This window comes from Diadema setosum, chromosome 16, assembly GCF_964275005.1.
Source record: "Diadema setosum chromosome 16, eeDiaSeto1, whole genome shotgun sequence".
Lineage (NCBI taxonomy): Eukaryota > Metazoa > Echinodermata > Echinoidea > Diadematoida > Diadematidae > Diadema > Diadema setosum.
In genome coordinates this window covers 11,972,852-11,994,364 of record NC_092700.1, presented here as the reverse complement: position 1 = coordinate 11,994,364, position 21,513 = coordinate 11,972,852, and the positions used below count along the sequence as shown (strand labels likewise).

At 41.4% G+C, this 21,513-nt stretch overlaps 1 protein-coding gene across 1 annotated transcript; it reads left to right on the top strand.

Annotated features, from left to right (window-relative positions):
• Nucleotides 1-1,409: 1,409 nt before the first annotated feature.
• Nucleotides 1,410-21,140, top strand: LOC140240057 (uncharacterized). The gene is made up of 5 exons (XM_072319866.1): nt 1,410-1,507; nt 16,402-16,629; nt 17,493-17,617; nt 19,816-19,883; nt 20,592-21,140. Exons 1-5 carry the CDS (start codon nt 1,435-1,437, stop codon nt 20,776-20,778), a joined length of 681 nt encoding a protein of 226 aa, XP_072175967.1. The 5' UTR covers nt 1,410-1,434; the 3' UTR covers nt 20,779-21,140.
• The last annotated feature ends 373 nt before the right edge of the window (nt 21,141-21,513 follow it).

Below are 21,513 nucleotides of genomic sequence, written 5' to 3'. Positions count from 1 at the left end.
AAGGTACATAATGAATCAATCAGTTATTGAAAAGGAAAGTCTTCAACGATTTCTGGAATACTGGCAAAGATGGTGATTCCCTGATACTTTGAGGGAGTTAATTCCGTAGGCGTCGGGCAGCTACTGAGAAGGATCTGTCTCCTGTCCGAGTGAGAGTCCTAGGGACAGATAGGCGGGTTGGGTGTTGGCCTGACCGCAAACCTTGTCTTTCAGATTGGTGACGTGAAAGTAGAGTCAGGAGGTAAGATGGAGCACAATTCTGAAGGCATTTGTACGTGATTGACAGGATTTTGTAGGCGATTCGCTTTTGCACAGGGAGCCAGTGTAATTGCTGAAGAAGAGGAGAGGCATGGTCACGCTTCTTGGCTAGAAAAACCAGCTTTGCAGCTCGGTTTTGAGCATGTTGAAGGCGCTGGACATTACTTGAAGATGTACCTGACAGCATGGAGTTTGCATAGTCTATTCTTGAGGTAAGGAGAGCTCTCACAGCATGCTCACAAGCTTTCTGATCGAGGAAAGGCCTGATACGTGCAATATTTGAGAGATGAAAATGAAGCGAACTGCTTAGAGAAGAAACGTGGTGATTCAGCTTCATGGAGGAGTCAATTTCGACACCCAGGCTTCTAACTGAACTTGATGGATGAATGACGACATTACCAACTGGTCAGGGTGACACCAGATATCAAGATTTTTATAACTTTTCTTCACATTTTGTGTTTTTAACAATGCTTAACATCGATTCTACGGATTCAATTTTTTTACCGTGGCTGTTTCTATCCCTAACTCACATTTTAGAACTATTTTATAGCACTAATGCGGTGTTTTTGTTTCATCTGCGAATTGTGAATGATGCCTTTAAAGTATAGAGATCATAAAATGTTTGACTTTCATTCTTTCATGTTTTTAAGCTGCTCTTCGAAGATCTCAGGCTTGTGAGAGGAAAGTGCGTGGAGACAGTGTTTTTACACCTGATTTGATGTGAAGCTTTTAATGTTTACAACTCCTGAAGGATTATAGGCCTACTTTGAATTGTGGACAGTCCCTAGTATAATCTGAATCGTATTTATGGCGAGAATGCGTCTATTTCATATATCCCTCATATACAAAAATATTAATTAGAATAATGCATATATGCAATTTCACTATTTAATGTTGAGAGGCTCCCCAAATATGTATCCGCACACGGACCCTCTCACCCCAAAGGATTGTGTACATTTACATATTATAATCTTTGGTCCCACCCGAACAAATTCCATTTGCAGCTCTCTCCCCGGTCCACCCAGAATGCACTGCAGTTCATTGTTGGCCCATCCCACTTCCACCGCTGGTAGAAAATAACAGGAAGAACGTGTTTGTTCTTCCTTTTTTTTTTTTTTCTGTAAACGAATAACGCAACGTGTTCACCACGAGAAGACATCATTTGTATCGCAACCGATGCTTCGTTGTACCGAGACGCAAATTAGCCTTTTGATGATAGTGGCTTTGCTAGTATCTTCGATAAGTAAAGGTAAGTGCACTTGATATCAAGGAAAGATAGAAAAGAGAAGTGGGCCAAGAGCTGATCCTTGAGGTTTCGTGCTTCTATTCCAAAAATAGTGAGTTTGATTTTGCGTCTTCCAAACGTTCGAGTTGTGCACGAGTTGTAAAATGAGAGTTAGAGAATGGCGAGAGTATTCAATAGAATTACATGTGATCATTTTCATCTATTTATTCATTGTCTATCACTTCGAAAGTTTTCGTTAAGTCACGGAAAGCAGCTTATATCATAATTAATATTTTATTGTCTGTGTAATAAACTGGTATGGGACCGACCGTGTTTGATCAACTAGCACTGAAACATGCAGTGGCCGCCGAATCAATGTATAGTAGACAGGACAGATTTATATGAGGATGTATAAACCAATTATGGTATTCATTAACAAATAAACTCAACAACTGATAGATGCACAGCTCTCGGTGAACTTGTAAGTAAAACTGAATTATGTAATGATCAAGATATTGTTTAGTTTGAATATATGGGCACTGGCCTGTCTCCAGGCATGATATACATGAGAAGAACTTAATAAGGCCCCCATCTCACTAGGAAGGCGACCATGGCGACCATGGCGATCTGTTACGATTTAACAAAGCGTGGCGCGATCGCCGTCCGTCTTCATTTTTTGGCCACCGAGGAGATTACACTACGGTTTCTCCACGCTCAACCTGCGCTGTAGGCGATAGCGCCACGATGATGATACGACTCTGCCACGTTGTTGCCGCGTTTCCAGGCCGACGAGACGCGCTGCTTCTGCGATCGAACCGACTGTGTTGCGATATTCGTACGCTTATCAAGACCTCGCTATACTACAACAGTGACACGATCGGAGCGACAGTGATACGTTTACGCCGGGCTCATGCTACGATCTCAAGCGATCGGGGTATAAAATGTGTTTCATGATTGAATTTCTTCAGGCAGATGTCATTGTCAAATTAACATGGATATGCAGAATATGGTTCTACCCTTACATCTTAGCATTTTACAACACACCAGTTAAAACCTGATATGAAATTGCACTAATAGTTAAGTCATCCATTCAATTAAAAAGGTAAAACGTGTAAAATATTAAAGAACCGGCTTACGAGCAAACTACAAATCGTATCCTACAATGGAACAATTTTATGAAGATATATTTGAAAAGTTTACAACTTAATTACTTTCATTGTCTTGCAATGGTATATGACAAACAAACAATACCATAAACAGAGTTGATTCGTACCGAGAGTACGTGGAAAAATGAATTTTATACGTTTTTCTCCATGTCCACCTTCCTGGTCTGTGCATCACTTTCTATCGTTTATGGATGGTTCCTGTTACGTAATACTGTACAAGCGGTAATTTTCATGGGCGATGGGAGCCGCTTTTGATGCGCTTGAGTTACGCTTTGCGCGATGCTACCCCGTCAAAGCTACGAATGTGGCGCTTTTAATGCGCTCGTGAGGCGAAGGTGATACGCTCTAAAACCACGGCGATCGATCGCGACCTCGCTACGGAAGTTTTGGACATGTTCAAAACTTCCGTAGCGAGGTCGTCGACCATGGCGATGGTGGCGATCCTCCGCGCTTCTGAACCGCTCAAGATACGATGGAGAAGATTTAAAGTGGTCAAGCCACGATCCGCCGCGCTTTGTCTATTTTTGATGATCGTAGCGGAATCGCCGTCTAGTGAGATGGGGGCCATAAGACATTTTAATGACATCAGTTAGCAATTAATGCAAGAACTATGGATTCTTCAGCTGACTTCATTAGGTAACTGTATGTAACATTGTGGTTTTTGTCAAAACAAAGAGAAAGAAAGATTTCTAAGAATCAAAAATTAAAACAAAAAGTAACATAAAAATACATTTTCTGGAAAATGATACCCCTTTCATAAACTCAATAATGCGGATAATATCCGCAACATTTGGTCGTAAAATCGGAGCGGGGATAGAATAATGCGCATTATTTCGACCCTTCTATTATCCGCATAATAGCAGCGTCGGGACCAGATTTTGAGTTTATGAACGCAAACCCAAATAATGCGGATAATTGCCGGGGTGCGGTCAAACGTCACCTGTCTTTCCCGCAGGAGGGACGTGTGCAGTCACCATGACGATTATCCGCCTTTTTCAGGACGGGCGCTCGTAAAAATAATGCGGATTATTTTCAGAGTTTGTGAACGCATTTTTTATTGAATTGTCCGCATTATTCTTATGCGGATAATAGGAGTATGAGTTTATGAAAGGGGTATGAGTCACCCTGCGTCATTCAGGAAGTCCAATCCTTCCGGTCACATTCTCCACTTTTACTTGCCAAATTTGGGCATAATGTCCACTCTCTGCCCTCCTTGGGTCAAGCTATGACCTCATAGCCAGACATAGCCCTCCACCCAAACAAAGTGGCAGTAAAAGTGACGTAGGACTGTGCGTCGGTGGATTGGAATTTAAAGTTAAAATATATCTTTGGGAAGGGTCCTAAACCCAATAAATAGCGAAGTTTTCCTCTCCTCACTTCATATTGGAATCTTTGACAACGAAGAAACAGCAAGATATTGTGAAGCAGAGCGAGTGATCGGGAGTCAGCTATCTTTGTCTCCGGCAGGGGTAAGTTATCTTCTTTGTCAAGCTTAAACTGTGAAGTCTAGTTCGAGTCTAGTATGTTGTCCAGATAGTGTTAGGATTATCTATGAGCTGCTACTTGCGCTATAGATCAGTGATAACATTGTTGCTATTTCAAATAGAGTTGAAATAGGGATCCTCTGTTATGTTGAACAGAGTGATGCGAATGTGCATGGGCACATCATGAGGTTTCATTGTCGTTCATATATATCTGACTTCTGAAATGTATGGCTCAAACCTGCCTCAGACTCAGATTGGTTGATATGACATTGTTTATCGGTTATCAAGCTCCTACATTATGTGAGTGGACGTTGAGTTAAGTTGAGTTGACAAATAGGAAGAACTTGTTAGAAAGCTGGTTAAAAGATAGACTTGACAATTTGGAGATAATGTTCATTGCTGCTTTCACAACATCTTGATTGGTGACAATGTGTGTGTGACGACATTGTGGAGTAAACACTCGTGAATGTAACGTTCTAGTCATATTGGAGTATGTACTGGCTAGGAACCCCCCCCCCCCCTCTCTCTCTCTCTCTCTCTCTCCCTTCTTCTCCTTCTTCTTCATTCTTCCTCCTAATTCCTTTCCCTATTTCCATATCTTGCCTATTGAAGATGATAGGAGTGTTTAACGGTATAAGGCCCGGTATTGAATGTATACTGTTGGTTCTTTGAACAAATTGAATCTTGCTTTATTATGTTGAGTTGTTTGAGAGATCACTGAGATATCAATATCTGTTATTGCTGATTGAGTTGCAATCATGTAAATTCTTTATATGTGGTATCTGTTAATTACATTTGCCAATAATTCTGCTTTAGATGCATTACTCTGATTTAGCATGTGATTACTTGTTCAAGTTAGTTAGCGAGATATGAATTGAAGAACATTGTAGAAAGGTAGTCTGTTCTAGCAAGAAACACATTGACGTCAAAATTCTAGTAAACAGAGCAAATTCACTTTAACCCAGTGAACGGACTTCGGACCTAAGGTCATTCAATCCTCTCTGGTCAGTGAGAGAGCATTCTTGACACATTTACGACCTAGGAGCTTTCACATGGAAACACCTGTTAGAGAACAGTAGAGCTATAGTTAAGCCAATATAAACGCTTTCACATCGGAGTTTGTATCAGAACTTCTGACATAAAGTTAACTCTTTGGACTGTATAGAGAAACCTAATGCGAATTAGAGATTTGCAACTGAAAATATGTACTTATAATGGCATTGCTATAATTACGTAGTTGAAACAAATACTCAATGAGCATAGCGTGAACTATCAGAATTAACCATTCATTGTTCAAATGTCAATCAATGACTATGTGCCAATTACAAGTTGCAGAAATTATGCTAATGAATGTCGATACATAATATATAAGATGCAACGATGCAACCCAGCATCACGATTAAGAATGAACACATCTGAGCTATAAGACTGTGTATGCTATATTAATGAACTTCATTCATTCATGTATTCATTGACAATACAATGTACTCATTATCCCTTGTACATAATGTTTACATCTTTCAGGGTTTGGGTTCAGTTGATGATCAGAACCTGCGAATAATAAAGAACACCCGTAACCAACATAGCGAGTCCCGGCTCCATTTGTTGTCGTTACAAAAAATTGGCGTCACGGACAGGATTCGCAGATCACTGTTCACCTACCTGCCCCTTTGCTGGAGAAAATGGAGAAATCGGAGATTGACGCCCTGAAGGAGAAGGTGGCGGAGCTGGAAGCCAAGCTTGAGGGAGAACGGGATGACACCAAGGACCAAGCCTCAGCAAGCACAACTACCGGCATCCAGCCCATCTTCTTGACACAAGGAAGGCGGCTGGAAGTCTTCAAAGGGAAACCGGTGAAACCAGGAGATCCAACCGTCCAGGACTGGATCATAGACATGAAAAGCCAGCTTGCTGTCCGGAACTTGGGTACTTCAGAGCAGGCTGCTTCGTCCGTGATCACCTAGGAGGGAACGCCCGGAGGGAGATCCTTGGTCGTGGTGATGCTGTAGCCGAGGACGTGAAGGAGATCTTCGCTACTCTGGAAAAGGTCTTCGGGAGTGGGGACTCTCTTCCGGTTCTACTCCAGAAGTTCTTCAGCTACCAGCAGGCTCCAGCAGAGGGACTGCTGGAATGCTCACTCCAACTGGTGACCCTCTATGACCGCATATGCTTCCTGGACAGCTCCTACAAGGGCAGCAAGATGGAAACTCTAAAGGGACGGCTGGCGGAGACTGTTTGTGATGAGGGGTTGCGGCGAGAGCTCAGACGACTGAACACCGAGTCTCCCGACCTCGACTTCTTTGAACTCCGAGACCGTGCCCTAAATTGGTTTGGGCTGTCGAGGAAACCTAAGGCAGCCACCTTGCAGGAGACCTCGACGAGCGAAAAGGCAAGCATCCTGGATATCCTGAAGAGGCAGGGCGACCTTCTGGAAAAGCAGCAACGTCAGATTGAGGCATTGACTGCTGAACGTTCCAGCCGACCAAGGATCACCTGTTACTACTGCGGGAAGACTGGCCACATTCAACGTCAGTGCAAGAAGAGGATGGCAGACTTGAATCAGGCCAATGAGGGTCAAGCTATCACCAAGCAACCGGCGTCGCAAACCCCAGCTGGGGCGCCAAAAGAGTAAGGCCCACCGTTGAGAGCCAAACGGTGGGTAAGGAATGTCATGGCTCAGCAGTTTTCGAGAAGGCGGTGGGAAGCTGTCCGGAGGTGTCGGTGGATCTTGGAGGGGTGAAGGACGTCAGATGTTTGCTGGACACTGGTGCACAGGTGTCTACGATTACAGAGTCCTTCTTCAATGAGCACCTCGCTCATGAAGAAATTGTTGACGTTTCAGAATTCATCTCTATTACAGGTGCACAAGGTCTGGCAGTTCCTTATCGCGGCTATGTTGAGTTGTCACTGGAGGTCATGGGAAAGAGGTTTCCGGAGATGGGTTTCCTCGTCGTGCGTGATCCTGTTCACCCGCCCATGGCCGAGCGTAAGAAGCTTGTTCCTGCTGTCATCGGATCTAACGTCCTTCGTGATGTCAACAAGGCACTGAAGTCCACGTCAGAGAGCCGGTTTCAGCAGATACTAGCAGAGTCCAGTGAGGGAACTGCGTGGGTCCATGTCCTTGCCCTGTATGAAGAGGTGATGGCCCAGAAACCCCAAACGACTACGGAAAAACGTTATCAAGTTCGGTCTGGTGGAAAGAAGCCCATTCTTCTACCAGCAAGGTGTAGTATTGCGGTAGACTGCACTACGCATATGCCTGGACAACCTTGTGTCGCAGTTGTTGAGGAGAGGGATACCTCAACACTACCAAATGGACTCGTTCTCCTACCTACTCTCGTAAGGGTGCCCTCCTCGGGAAGAGTTCCTGTCCAGATGGTAAACTTCAGCAACAGCGACATCTATCTTCATCCTAGGACGCCAGTTGGTCTGCTGGAGCTGTCACCAGGCAATCTAGAGTCATCATCTGAAGAGCATACTGTTGGTCTGGAGGAAGCATACAGTTCGCCCTCCTCGACTGGAGATATCAAGGAGATGATGGAGAGGATGGAGGTAGACGAGGAGATCAAGACGTCCCCAGAGCAGCTTCAGGCAGTTGAAAAGCTAATCCAGAAGCACTTTGACAGGTTTAGCAGAGATGACATGGACATTGGGTACTGCGACAAGGTGGAGCACAAGATCATCCTCGATGACGACCGTCCTGTACGCCTACCACACAGGAGGATTCCCCCACATCAATGGAACGAGGTGAGGGAGTACCTTGAAAAGTCCCTAAAGCAAGGCATCATCAAAAAATCATCGAGTCCATATGCATCTGCAGTGGTTCTTGTTCGGAAACATGATGGTAAGCTACGACTTTGTATTGACTACAGGTCCCTGAATGCCAAGACTCATAGAGATGCCTATCCCCTCCCCCGCGTCGAGGAAGCCCTGGATGCTCTGAAGGGTGCTAAGTACTTCTGCAGTCTAGACTTGGCACATGGCTTCCACCAAGTTCCCATGGCAAAAGAAGACAGGGAGAAGACAGCATTCCGAGTGGGGACAGGAGGTTTGTATGAGTTCTTACGAATGCCGTTTGGACTCTGCAATGCTCCTGCAACCTTCATGCGGCTGATGGACCTGGCATTCGGCGATCAGAACTTCCAGTCTGTCCTCATCTACATGGACGACATCCTCGTGTTCGGATCAACGTTTGAGGAGACCCTTCAACGTCTTGACATGGTGCTAGGGAGACTGGCGGACTTCAATCTCAAGGTAAAGCCAGAGAAATGCAACCTCTTCAAGAAGGAGCTGCGTTACCTGGGCCATGTAGTTTCTGCAGGAGGAATATCACCCGATCCAGAGAAGGTCAGAGCAGTACAGGAGTGGAACACCCCTCAAACTGAGACTGAGCTTCGTGGATTCCTTGGTTTATGCAGTTACTACCGGCGCTTTGTACCAAAGTATGCTGAAGTGGCGGCACCCCTGCATGCCCTACTGGGGTCAACATCAAGGAAGAAAACGTCAAAGAGGACTGCAGAGGCCAAGGCTAGGACTCCACTGTCTGAGGCGTGGAATGCGGACTGCTCTAAGGCGATGGAGGACATGAAGCATCATTTGACGTCAGCACCAATACTGGGGTATCCAGACTTCAGGGAGCCGTTCATCCTGGAGATAGATGCCAGCCATCTTGGACTGGGAGCTGTGCTGTCCCAGCAGAAGGATGGTAAGAAGGTGGTCATTGCATATGCAAGTAGAGCATTGAGGCCGAATGAGAGGAACATGCAGAACTACAGCTCAATGAAGCTGGAGTTGCTGGCATTGAAGTGGGCCGTAACCGAAAAGTTTAGGGACTACCTGATTGGAGCTAGCTTTACGGTGTACACGGACAATAATCCACTTAGTTACCTCAACTCTACTGCAAAGCTGGGGGCCACAGAGATGCGCTGGCAGGCAGAACTAGCTCAATTCCAGTTCCAGATAAAGTACAGGCCAGGGAGGATCAACACCAATGCTGATTCTCTCAGCCGGAAGACTGACCATGGACGTCAACGTGGGAGACTGGAAGAGATGGAATGCTGCCCTGAGACCACGATCCCGGAAAGAGGCACCATTTTGCCGGCTGCACTGAGAACGACAATCGAAGAGGTGGCAGAGTTGCAGTGCCATGATCAAGTTCCTGACAAAGAGGTGGGTTCAACATTCACCCTACCGTCCATCCCCAAGGAAGATCTTGTAAGGATGCAACATGGCGACGCAACTCTCTCTAAGGTCTTGGCTTACAAATCCAAAGAAGTTCAACCTTCACAGCGGCAGTTGATGGCCGAATCAAAAGCTGTCCGAAAGATTCTCCGTGAGTGGGATCGCCTTACCTTCAGAGACGACATCCTTTATCGCAAAGTCCTGATTGCTGATTCAGAATGTTACCAGTTGTTCGTTCCAGAGACCTTGAAAGGACAGGTGCTTCAGGCTGTCCATGACCAAGTTGGACATCCAGCCTCGGAGAAGACAACTGCTCTTGCCCGTCAAAGATGCTACTGGCCCTCCATGGCTGATGACGTCAAGAAATACTGTGAAAACTGTCAAAGGTGCCTGCTGTCAAAGTCCAGTAACCCCAGAGTGAAGACTACAATGGGAGCGCTCATTTCCAAGAAGCCACTCGAGATCCTGGCGATTGACTTCACCACGTTAGAGCCGAGTGGGAAGATCGAGAGCGTCCTGGTGATGACAGACGTCTTCACTAAATTCACCCAGGCTGTACCATCTCGGGACCAGAAAGCCTCAACTGTGGCCAAGCTCCTTGTCAACCACTGGTTTGTCCGATTCGGGGTGCCAAAGAGGATCCACAGTGATCAAGGAAGGAACTTCGAAAGTCACCTCATTCGAGAACTCTGTGCCCTCTATGGTATCCAGAAAACCAGGACAACACCATATCACCCAGAAGGTAATGGTCAGTGTGAGCGATTCAATCGCACGCTCCACGATCGTCTTCGCACTCTCCAACCACAGCAGAAGAAGAAGTGGACTGAATTCCTGCCAGAGATCGTGTATTCTTACAACTGTACACCGCACTCTAGCACAGGGTATTCGCCCTTCTATCTTTTCTATGGTCGGGAGCCGACATTACCAATTGACCATGTGTTAGGAGCAGCCACGCAGCAAGATGAGGATACAGACGACTGGTTGTCATCACACCACCACCGTTTGCAGACTGCTTTCAATTCTGCTGCTAAGATGACGGAGAAGCAAGCTCTACGACGACAGGCACGGGCGAACGCCAAAGCGACTGATGAGGGCCTGCGTATAGGAGCCAGAGTCTTCCTTAGGAACCGAGTGTTGGGAAGAAACAAGATCCAAGATGTTTGGAGCGACATCCCCTACAAGGTTGTCGCTAGACCAGACCTGACAGGCAATGTCTACATTGTGGCTCCCCTACATGGTGATAAGGCACACGAAGGAAAGGCTATACACCGCCGTAACATCCTGGACAGTCGGCAACTTGTCCCCGACATTGCACCTGACGTCCCAACGGAGGCGGAGGCATCTCCAGCTAAAAGTCCAGATGTGCCACAACAGGAGAGCGACGGCAGCACCCCGATGGTAGTCCATGTGAAATTGACAGCGGGACCAGAAACGACAGTCGACGCTACACAGGTGCAGCATGAAGGAGGCGAGAACGATCGTGACGGCACCAGTGACGACAGGAACGACAATCAACAAGGCGACAGCGACCGTGTGCCTGTGGCGGATGACGGCGAAGCAGTCATCATGAGGGAGGACGACCTCCCTGCTTTGGAAAAAGCAGGGGAGCACCCAGAGAATGGACCGGAGTCAGCTCCACCACTGAGGCGTTCGGCTAGGCTGCAGGGAAAGCCGCCACCAACCGTCACTGAGGAGATTCTCGCAGATGTTAGCAAGTCGCACTTGCTACTCCTTACTCTACTTTCGGGTAGAAATTAAGTATTTGAGTTAATTGATATTAAATAATTATGTTTATTGGTATGTTGTCAGGGATGCCAACATGAAGCAGGGGAGAATGTAACATTGTGGTTTTTGTCAAAACAAAGAGAAAGAAAGATTTCTAAGAATCAAAAATTAAAACAAAAAGTAACATAAAAATACATTTTCTGGAAAATGAGTCACCCTGCGTCATTCAGGAAGTCCAATCCTTCCGGTCACATTCTCCACTTTTACTTGCCAAATTTGGGCATAATGTCCACTCTCTGCCCTCCTTGGGTCAAGCTATGACCTCATAGCCAGACATAGCCCTCCACCCAAACAAAGTGGCAGTAAAAGTGACGTAGGACTGTGCGTCGGTGGATTGGAATTTAAAGTTAAAATATATCTTTGGGAAGGGTCCTAAACCCAATAAATAGCGAAGTTTTCCTCTCCTCACTTCATATTGGAATCTTTGACAACGAAGAAACAGCAAGATATTGTGAAGCAGAGCGAGTGATCGGGAGTCAGCTATCTTTGTCTCCGGCAGGGGTAAGTTATCTTCTTTGTCAAGCTTAAACTGTGAAGTCTAGTTCGAGTCTAGTATGTTGTCCAGATAGTGTTAGGATTATCTATGAGCTGCTACTTGCGCTATAGATCAGTGATAACATTGTTGCTATTTCAAATAGAGTTGAAATAGGGATCCTCTGTTATGTTGAACAGAGTGATGCGAATGTGCATGGGCACATCATGAGGTTTCATTGTCGTTCATATATATCTGACTTCTGAAATGTATGGCTCAAACCTGCCTCAGACTCAGATTGGTTGATATGACATTGTTTATCGGTTATCAAGCTCCTACATTATGTGAGTGGACGTTGAGTTAAGTTGAGTTGACAAATAGGAAGAACTTGTTAGAAAGCTGGTTAAAAGATAGACTTGACAATTTGGAGATAATGTTCATTGCTGCTTTCACAACATCTTGATTGGTGACAATGTGTGTGTGACGACATTGTGGAGTAAACACTCGTGAATGTAACGTTCTAGTCATATTGGAGTATGTACTGGCTAGGAACCCCCCCCCCTCTCTCTCTCTCTCTCTCTCTCTCCCTTCTTCTCCTTCTTCTTCATTCTTCCTCCTAATTCCTTTCCCTATTTCCATATCTTGCCTATTGAAGATGATAGGAGTGTTTAACGGTATAAGGCCCGGTATTGAATGTATACTGTTGGTTCTTTGAACAAATTGAATCTTGCTTTATTATGTTGAGTTGTTTGAGAGATCACTGAGATATCAATATCTGTTATTGCTGATTGAGTTGCAATCATGTAAATTCTTTATATGTGGTATCTGTTAATTACATTTGCCAATAATTCTGCTTTAGATGCATTACTCTGATTTAGCATGTGATTACTTGTTCAAGTTAGTTAGCGAGATATGAATTGAAGAACATTGTAGAAAGGTAGTCTGTTCTAGCAAGAAACACATTGACGTCAAAATTCTAGTAAACAGAGCAAATTCACTTTAACCCAGTGAACGGACTTCGGACCTAAGGTCATTCAATCCTCTCTGGTCAGTGAGAGAGCATTCTTGACACATTTACGACCTAGGAGCTTTCACATGGAAACACCTGTTAGAGAACAGTAGAGCTATAGTTAAGCCAATATAAACGCTTTCACATCGGAGTTTGTATCAGAACTTCTGACATAAAGTTAACTCTTTGGACTGTATAGAGAAACCTAATGCGAATTAGAGATTTGCAACTGAAAATATGTACTTATAATGGCATTGCTATAATTACGTAGTTGAAACAAATACTCAATGAGCATAGCGTGAACTATCAGAATTAACCATTCATTGTTCAAATGTCAATCAATGACTATGTGCCAATTACAAGTTGCAGAAATTATGCTAATGAATGTCGATACATAATATATAAGATGCAACGATGCAACCCAGCATCACGATTAAGAATGAACACATCTGAGCTATAAGACTGTGTATGCTATATTAATGAACTTCATTCATTCATGTATTCATTGACAATACAATGTACTCATTATCCCTTGTACATAATGTTTACATCTTTCAGGGTTTGGGTTCAGTTGATGATCAGAACCTGCGAATAATAAAGAACACCCGTAACCAACATAGCGAGTCCCGGCTCCATTTGTTGTCGTTACATGTATATTACAAAAAATAATCTAATATCTACTCGTTGTCTTTTCACATGCCAAATTATTTCTTTAACAGCAAATCGACAATCGTGCAGGGAGTACAGGTGTAGAAAACTCAATGTATGATCCCCGTCGAATTGTTGAAGAATTGCCAAAAAAAAAAAAACAACAACTGAGCACTATGAGTCATAAAAAGGTAGTAATCGCTAATTTATCGATTGAAGCAGGTTTGTTTTTTAAAGTAAATTTTGGTACGATTCAGTGGGAGAGTCATGAAACCATTACGTCATCATTACATTTCACGTGATCAGTGAAGGATTCAGCCCTGAGGGTGAACCATGTACAAGTATCTGCTGTGTACCCGGTGTATACCGCATGTACAAAATGATATTTTGCAGCAGTGACCTGTGTTACATCACCTCCCTTTATAGTTACATTGATACACACCGGACTATATACCATTTCTATACGAGTCATTCATCCTGCTTTTGTGGACCCTAAGTGTTTGTCGGCCACTCGAAGTGAGAATTCAGAGGGAAAGTTCTCCACTAAAATTTGACTTCCTGCCCGACTTCCGGTTTGGCTTTATGCTATACAGTAATCCTTTTTCAAGACATAAATCTATGATCGCGTTCTAAATTATACAGAGACAACACGTTTCACTGGAGAAAACGGACCGTTCCGGTTTAAAATGACCGCGAAATCCGGTCATAAAATCCGCCCCGAGATCCTGTTCTAGTTTCCTTAAATGATTATGCATACTTTTGTGTTGCTTGGGTACTACTTTGCCTAATATACACATGTAACACATATCACAAGGATTTTTTTTAAATGCATTATAAAACATGGCAAATTCCCAGGATGCAAATTACATAATGTTGTCATCATCTTGCCAGTTTCCCATCAAACCACACCCAAATCATTGTTAAACTCATATTTTAAAATGCGATCAATAAGTTTGGCTAAATTCAAATCTTCACTTGAAATTAAATTGTTTTAAATCACTGTTCTGTGAAAAACAAGTGAACGTTTCATGAACTTCACAACTAGTATATCTTCTGATCTCATGTCCCATATACTTCTTCTCCTTCTACTGTAGTGTCTGTCTATTTTATGAATCAAAATCTTCCTGTAAGGATGGGTGATGGAGTTTAACTTGTTATTTGCTATAATTGAAGAGAATAATGCAGTTCAATTCAAGTAAATTCAATTCAATTATTTTTTTTTTTCATTTCTTTTAAATCCTGTTCAGGAAAACGCATGTTGTATCATGTGAAAATGTTTCGAATGCATGACAGATTGGGTAACCTTCTCAACAAAGGAAAGTAACGTGTGTAGTGTTGTGAATTTTCTCTACATCCAGTTTGGAAATTTGAAAATATAGCACTAATCTTACAGTTACGCTAATTTTACAGTTCGGGTATATACTTATTATTCTGTAAACATTCGAAAAATTGAAGTTGATAAAGATATGGGTCTGTGATTAGGGTGCTGTTCGTTATTCCGAAGGTTCGTTATTCCGAAGGTTCGTTATTCTGAAGGTTCGTTAATCCGAAACACACAAATTCCCTATACCTAGAGGTTCGTTAATCCGAAAATGAAAAGGGGTTCGTTAATCCGAACATTTGTGGCGTTATTCCGAAGGTTCGTTATTGCGAAGGTTCGTTCATCCGAAAATGAAATAGGGTTCGCTATTCCGGAGGCTCGTTTCTCCGAAAATGAAATCGGGTTCGTTATTCCGAAGGTTCGTTCATCCGAAAATGAAATAGGGTTCGCTATTCCGAAGGTTCGTTGATCCGAAATGAAATAAGGTCCATAACGGACCTTCGGAATAACAAGCTTTGTTTCATTTTCGGATCAACTAACGTTCGGAATAACGAACCTGATTCTATTTTCGGATTAATGAGCCTTCGGAATAACAAACCGTATCACATTTTCGGATTAACGAACCTTCGGAATTAGGAAGCTTCGGAATAACGAACCTTCGGAGTAAAGAACCTTCGGAATAACGAACTGTAACCGGTGATTATTGCTATTCTTCTCCCCTTTCTTGTGGAGAGGAATAACTTTTGCAATCTTCATATTATTTGGCACATGTCCAGTTGTGAGCGATAAATTTCTACTTTGTACGAAGGGATCTATTTTGTTGAAATTACGTTTTTTAGTAGATAATTACCGATTCCTTCACAACCTGGGCATTTTCCTTCTTTCGTACTAAAATAATCTTAATTATTTATATCAAATATCTATATTATATACATTTTATTATTATTATTATTATTATTATTATTATTATTATTATTATTATTATTATTATCATTATTATTATTTGTGGTCAAAATATAGTTTGAGGTTAAGTATATCTGGAATAAAAAAGTCACCAAAATTAGGACACCGACGATGCTTCTTAATCCTCTATAGGTTAGTACAGAGAGATGGTTCTTAACTCTCTCATAGGTACAGAGAGGGTTCACCAACTTCTTCACTGTATACTCTAGATTGTGCAAAGTCATAACATTGTCTATATGATGAACGTGACATTTGTCTTACCACAACATTTTCATCTATATATATAGTATTAAGTGTTTTATTGCAAGATATCAATCTGTGTAGAACTCGCCCTTTTATATAGGATGTGACATGTTATTATGAAATCCAATACAAGGGTATCACCTTGTACAGCTCTGGAAGACTTGGCACATTGTGCTGGTACATAGACAATGCACGGAAGTGCCTTGGTGATGTTGTCACACCACACATGAAAATAAGATCAGCCACCCCCTCCCCCCTTTGTTTTTCTTGAAAAGTTCCATTTCAATGTGTGGGCAAAGGTAGACCTACTCACTCCCCGTGACCTTATGATCTCATAGATTAAATCCAAGAGTCAGTCAATGACATAGATTTTTATTCCATTTCTAAAAATACATGAAATTTGTTCAATATGACAAGGGATACTGCACTTGATGATTTTGTGATTAATCTGATGGAATAACTAAATTATGTATCTGAATCGAAACTGAACTTGTCATTGAAGTGTAGCCTCAAATAAAGTAGATACTGTTAAATAAGTTCCCCGATATGACATTGAAGTGTCTTTAATAGGGCAAAGTGAAAGGGGGTTCGGCCAGATTCATTTTATTGACAGGTGTACATGATATACCGGTATGATTGGTCCCAGATATTCTGCAGCATCCCAACATGTCGTCTGCTCTCAGAGGTCTCCTGATCGTCCTGCTTCTCTCCGCCATGACGAAAGACGCGCAGGCGCACTGGTCGTGGGATCACTTCACTTCTTTCGTTCAAGAGAAGTTCAACTCTGCTAAAGAGAAGTTTAACTCTCTCAAGACGTGGTTTACCTCAAGCGGGGAAAACTCATCGCCCACTGCCGGTCCTACAGTATTGCAAAGTAAATACTCAGCTATGCAGTATTCTTTCGGTTAAACGAGATTGATGATAATGGTCCGCGTACGAATGAAAAAAAAAAAGAAGAAGAATATTTCAAGGATAAATCATGACAGTGTACCATAATATACTGTGCCGTTATCATGAAAATTATAATAACTAATCAATTCCTTGATTTATTCTATCTATTCCGCCGAGAAACGTACACCATGTAAGTAAGTCATGAAAGAATCGTTTTTCTCCGACCACATGGTTACATTTTATTTATTCCGAAAGTTACATGTTTAATCTGAAAACGATATAAGGTTATAAAAAGCGACGAAAATTGAATTCTTCTGTTATTCCAAAGTGTAAAACATGTTATTCCTGCAATGGCTACATAACTAAAAAAAAAAATAATAATAATAGATAAATAAATAAATAAATAAATCAGCCAGATAAGATTAGGATTTAAGAATATGGCATAATTAATTAAAAAAAAATATGTACGAACTATAATTACAAGTTTTAGGTGATGATATAACCAACTCACTATTGGCATATCATTTTGTATTGACTGACTGTTTCGTGAAAATCGTCGTAGCTATTAATTCACAGATTATAACTTCTCTATTTTTTTTTCCATTTTGATCAAATTTTCACTCCTGTGCTTGTAAGATTTTTACTCTTTCCTGTCAGAATATAACTCTAGTATAAACTAGTTCGGAATCCCCTTCTGATAATCATTTTAGGAGGGTTTTATGTATGGATGTGTGAGTATTTGTTGGTGCACCGGATTTCTTTCTATCTTCCTCTATACAGATAATACATATTTTATACTGACAGTTTGCTATCATTGCGATGGTATATTTGTTTATTTGAAAATAGCAACAACCCCATATCCTGGAGTAATCTTGTTTGGAGATTTCCTGACAACGAAGAATTTCACCGCAGAACTGAGTAATCCGACGTCCGCGTCATACAAGTCCTTGGAACAAAGTTTCGTTAAGGCGGTAAGCTTGATGACACTGTCAGCTCTTTAAGACTAGTGATAACATTTTCGTAATTCTGCATTTATAGTTTCATAACTCCGTATAAGCTCCATAACTCTGTTAGCTCCATAACACGGTTAAAGGGATTGTACAGTTTCGGTTGAGACCTTTTGAGACATTTTCTGTGAGATAATGAGAAACTTTTTATGAAATATGAAAGAGCATGTGATTTTACGAGGAATTCAGCGTTTATTAATTTGATGAAAATTGGTTTTGAAATGGCTGAGATATCCAAAAAAGAGCGATCCGAATAAAAGTTGGGACCCAGCTTTTATTACGATCGCTTCGTTTTACTTTGTTTTAGGTGCCTCAGCCATACCAAAACCGATTCCCATCAAATAAACTTTGGAATTTCTCCTGGAATGGTATCCTCTATACTATTTCATAGGTGGTTTCCTGGTATGTCGAAAAAAAAAAAAGTTAACAGCCAAATTCTCGTCTCCGCTAATACTAAACTATCCCTTTTAACTCTGTAACACCATCAGCATTATATATAACATATCGGCTCTATCACTGTGTCATTTATACTCCATAACACAAAAGTTCCAAGTCACTGCGTATACTTTGTATAACGCTATAAAGTTTTGTGACAGTCTCAGCCCAATATTATAGAGCTTTTAACTGGAGCTGGCAGATCCATAAGTCTATACTGGACCTCACCAAATTCAGCATCCATGACAAAAATCTCCAAGAATCTTGCAAAAACGCAAGATCTATCACAATGTCTCTCAATTTAGAGATTCGGTATTGACATTCATAGTGACATAATTAGATCTAGCATAAATAAAAAGGACGGAAATTTTCGTCTTAGTAATTCACACATTTTCTTATTTATAGGTAGCCTTTAGTACTACAGTTCTCCATCTTGCGACTATGTTATTTCAGGCCACTAAAAGTGAATAGTAACGCGTATGTCGGTGACGTGAGACGTGTTTGGCTCGTGTCAAGCCTCATTCATCCATCATCAACCATGATTCATGGAATCATTATGATAGTCGATAATCAAAATCATTTCGTTCTATCCTCAGTTCAGGACTAACCGTACCCCAAAAAGACTTTTCCCCATGCAGTTTCCTCACTTTTATTCAATCTATATATACATGCAGTCCCATATTCCTTTATAGGGGAAGCGTGCACTGACAAACGACCCGACTAACCCCGAAATCCGTGGGGGATCTGATTCGGCGATCGATCAGCTGTTACTATATCCTGCATGCTATACTCCTGTTTTATATGTTAAAGGGATGGACAGTTTAGGTTGAGATGGGGCTTCAGGTTTCCAAGGTTTCCAAGTTTTCAGGTTTTCAGGTTTTTTGACGAAATTTTTTTTTTTCAAGATAATGAGAAACCTCTTGTGAAAATAATGGAAGAGCATATAGTTCTAAGAGGAATTCAAAGTTTATTTGATGAAAATTGGTTTTAAGATGGCTGAGATATCCTAAACAAAACGATCCTAATAAAAGGAAGGACCTTATACCTTTTATCAAAATTGTTTTGTTTGACTTTGTTTTTGGATATCTCAGCCGTTTAAGCAACAAATTTTCATCAAATAAACTTTAAATTCCTCTTAGAATTGTATGCTCTATTGCCTTTCATACATTGGTTTCTAAGTGTCTCGCAAAGAGTTAAAAACTGAATCCTCACGTCAACAAATACTATACCATTCCTTTAACTATATAATCACCCAAGATCTATAAGGAAGAATTATTGCCAACTGGTCAGCAAAATAACCCAATCATGAATAACATGTGGAAAGCTACAACCGCGTCATATAACCCAAGCAACAATGGATCTGTATTTCAGTTGTTTATGTTATACAAAGGAATAATAGTCATGAATGAATACCGAAAGTACCGGTTAGGCATCACGAAGACTTGAATTTAATCTCGGAGTTCTCTCAGTGCAATGAAAATGAAATGACAAACTTTCATGGTTTTCAGAAATGGAATAGAGTTACGTGATAATTAGGTAATAAAACAACCATTCTTCTCGCAGCACAAACTAATTGGTCTGAAAATATACTTGACCATAACTCTCCACATTGATTCTTATGCTTCACTATGACTGTGATTTTTAATTATGAAATATGCCACAAAGACGGAAGCAATTATGCTTGAGATCACGTACTGATATGATCCCCGTGGTGATGTTATTTTCAGATTGAAGACTTCTACCAGACCACGCCCTACTTCGATCTCCTGGATCGCGTAATCATTTACGAGTTCGGGTAAGTCATAAAATATGAAGTCAAAAGGGGACCCTCCTCTTCCTTTTGTTTGTCCACCCTCCTTTAACCCCCCCTCCCCCTCTTTTTTTTTCTTTGCTACACTCGTAAAATATTGGACACGTTCCAATTTGAGAGTACAGTGTATACTTACTTAAAATAATGGCAGAAAAGTAACGATTAGATTATATAAGATACAACATCCAACAACGACGTAACATTCAATTTGATTTTTTGTTTTACAGTAGTATTTAAGGTTAATATCATGTGTAGGCAACAGTTGAACATGTTTATGATAATAATGTCTGTTCGTCTTGTCTTTTTTTTTCGAACGACAAATTAAGTAAAAAAATAGATACCTACCGGATTTTGTAGAATGAAAGCCAATCTTTTTTCTCTGCATTTAGAAACAGTTTTATTTGTGTGTGTGTGTGTGTGTGTGTGTGTGTGTGTGTGTCGAAGTAGCATTCAAAATTGTTAAAAGGGGAACAGTACCACGACGTGGTAGATTTGCTTGTTATCTTCAAAGTATTCCAGGTATTTTACGGGCTGCTTTTGTGGCTGCAAATTATGGATCAAACAAATCATTTCATCAGAACCCAAGACTGCAGCGGAAAATTGGACCTCAAAATAGAAAACTAGAACATCGTCCCTCAATCGCAACGCTGATGTGAATATTGACTGCTGTGTGTCTAATTTTCCAAATTTCAGATCCTTCCGATCGCTTGTTCGAGTTCTCTTCGAGATTCGATTGGCTCAGTTAGACAATGACCAGGAATTGCCCGATGCGCAGGACGCCCTCATCGGTGAGGTTACTTCCCGTTACCGGATTGGCAACAGTAGATTTGGCATCATCGACGCTCAACTCGTCATTCGAACTAGCCATCAAAATAATTAGTGATAGACAATAATTCGGTTTCAAATTATGAAATCAAGAAATTGAGCACATGTTCAAACAAAATATACTCACGATTAAAACATCTATTTAGTGCAGTAGTCGCATTAACTGATAAACGGTTCTGTTGTCAGGTACCACCACAAACATTGACTTCTACTATAGTATTCTATCGCTGCAGAAACAATGATAATGGCATTATGTTAAAGATAATGTTGAAGCTCATTGCAACAGAAATATTGATGGTAAACTATGAAAATTGCTGAAGTACTTGATGTAGAATGAAGACAGCTCCACACCATGATGACATTTTTGTTTTTATTTGTTTGTTTGTTTGTTTGTTTGTTTGTTGTTGTTTTTTTTTGGGGGGGGGGAAGGGGTGGGGATTAACTGAGATATTTTGTGGTTTACTAAGAACCATATAAGATATCAACGTATCATTTGATTGACATTAGACACAAGAGGTGCATTGCATGATGTTATTGCACGCCTTCACTAATTTGACATTTTAATTTCTTAAGAAAATAATTGTCATCTTGTCGAGATGAATGATACACAATGCGTATCATTGATAGTCACTATAACTTGTTGATGTTCCAATGCGAAATGATGCCTCAGCCCACTGAAGACTAGTCCTGAGTATACTCGGGCAGGTGTCTATGGGAAATGTGTGTTACGGCAAAATCAGTCCGTCCTCAACGGGTTAATGAATGACAAGTCCTGATTACTACTGCGATA

Bases quoted from the DNA above. Each gene is read 5' to 3' on its own strand.
- LOC140240057 (XM_072319866.1), top strand. From the start codon at position 1,435: ATGCTTCGTTGTACCGAGACGCAAATTAGCCTTTTGATGATAGTGGCT. The intron at 1,508-16,401 runs GTAAGTGCACTT...GATTGGTCCCAG, and splicing joins AGTATCTTCGATAAGTAAAG to ATATTCTGCAGCATCCCAAC. The intron at 16,630-17,492 runs GTAAATACTCAG...ATTTGAAAATAG, and splicing joins CGGTCCTACAGTATTGCAAA to CAACAACCCCATATCCTGGA.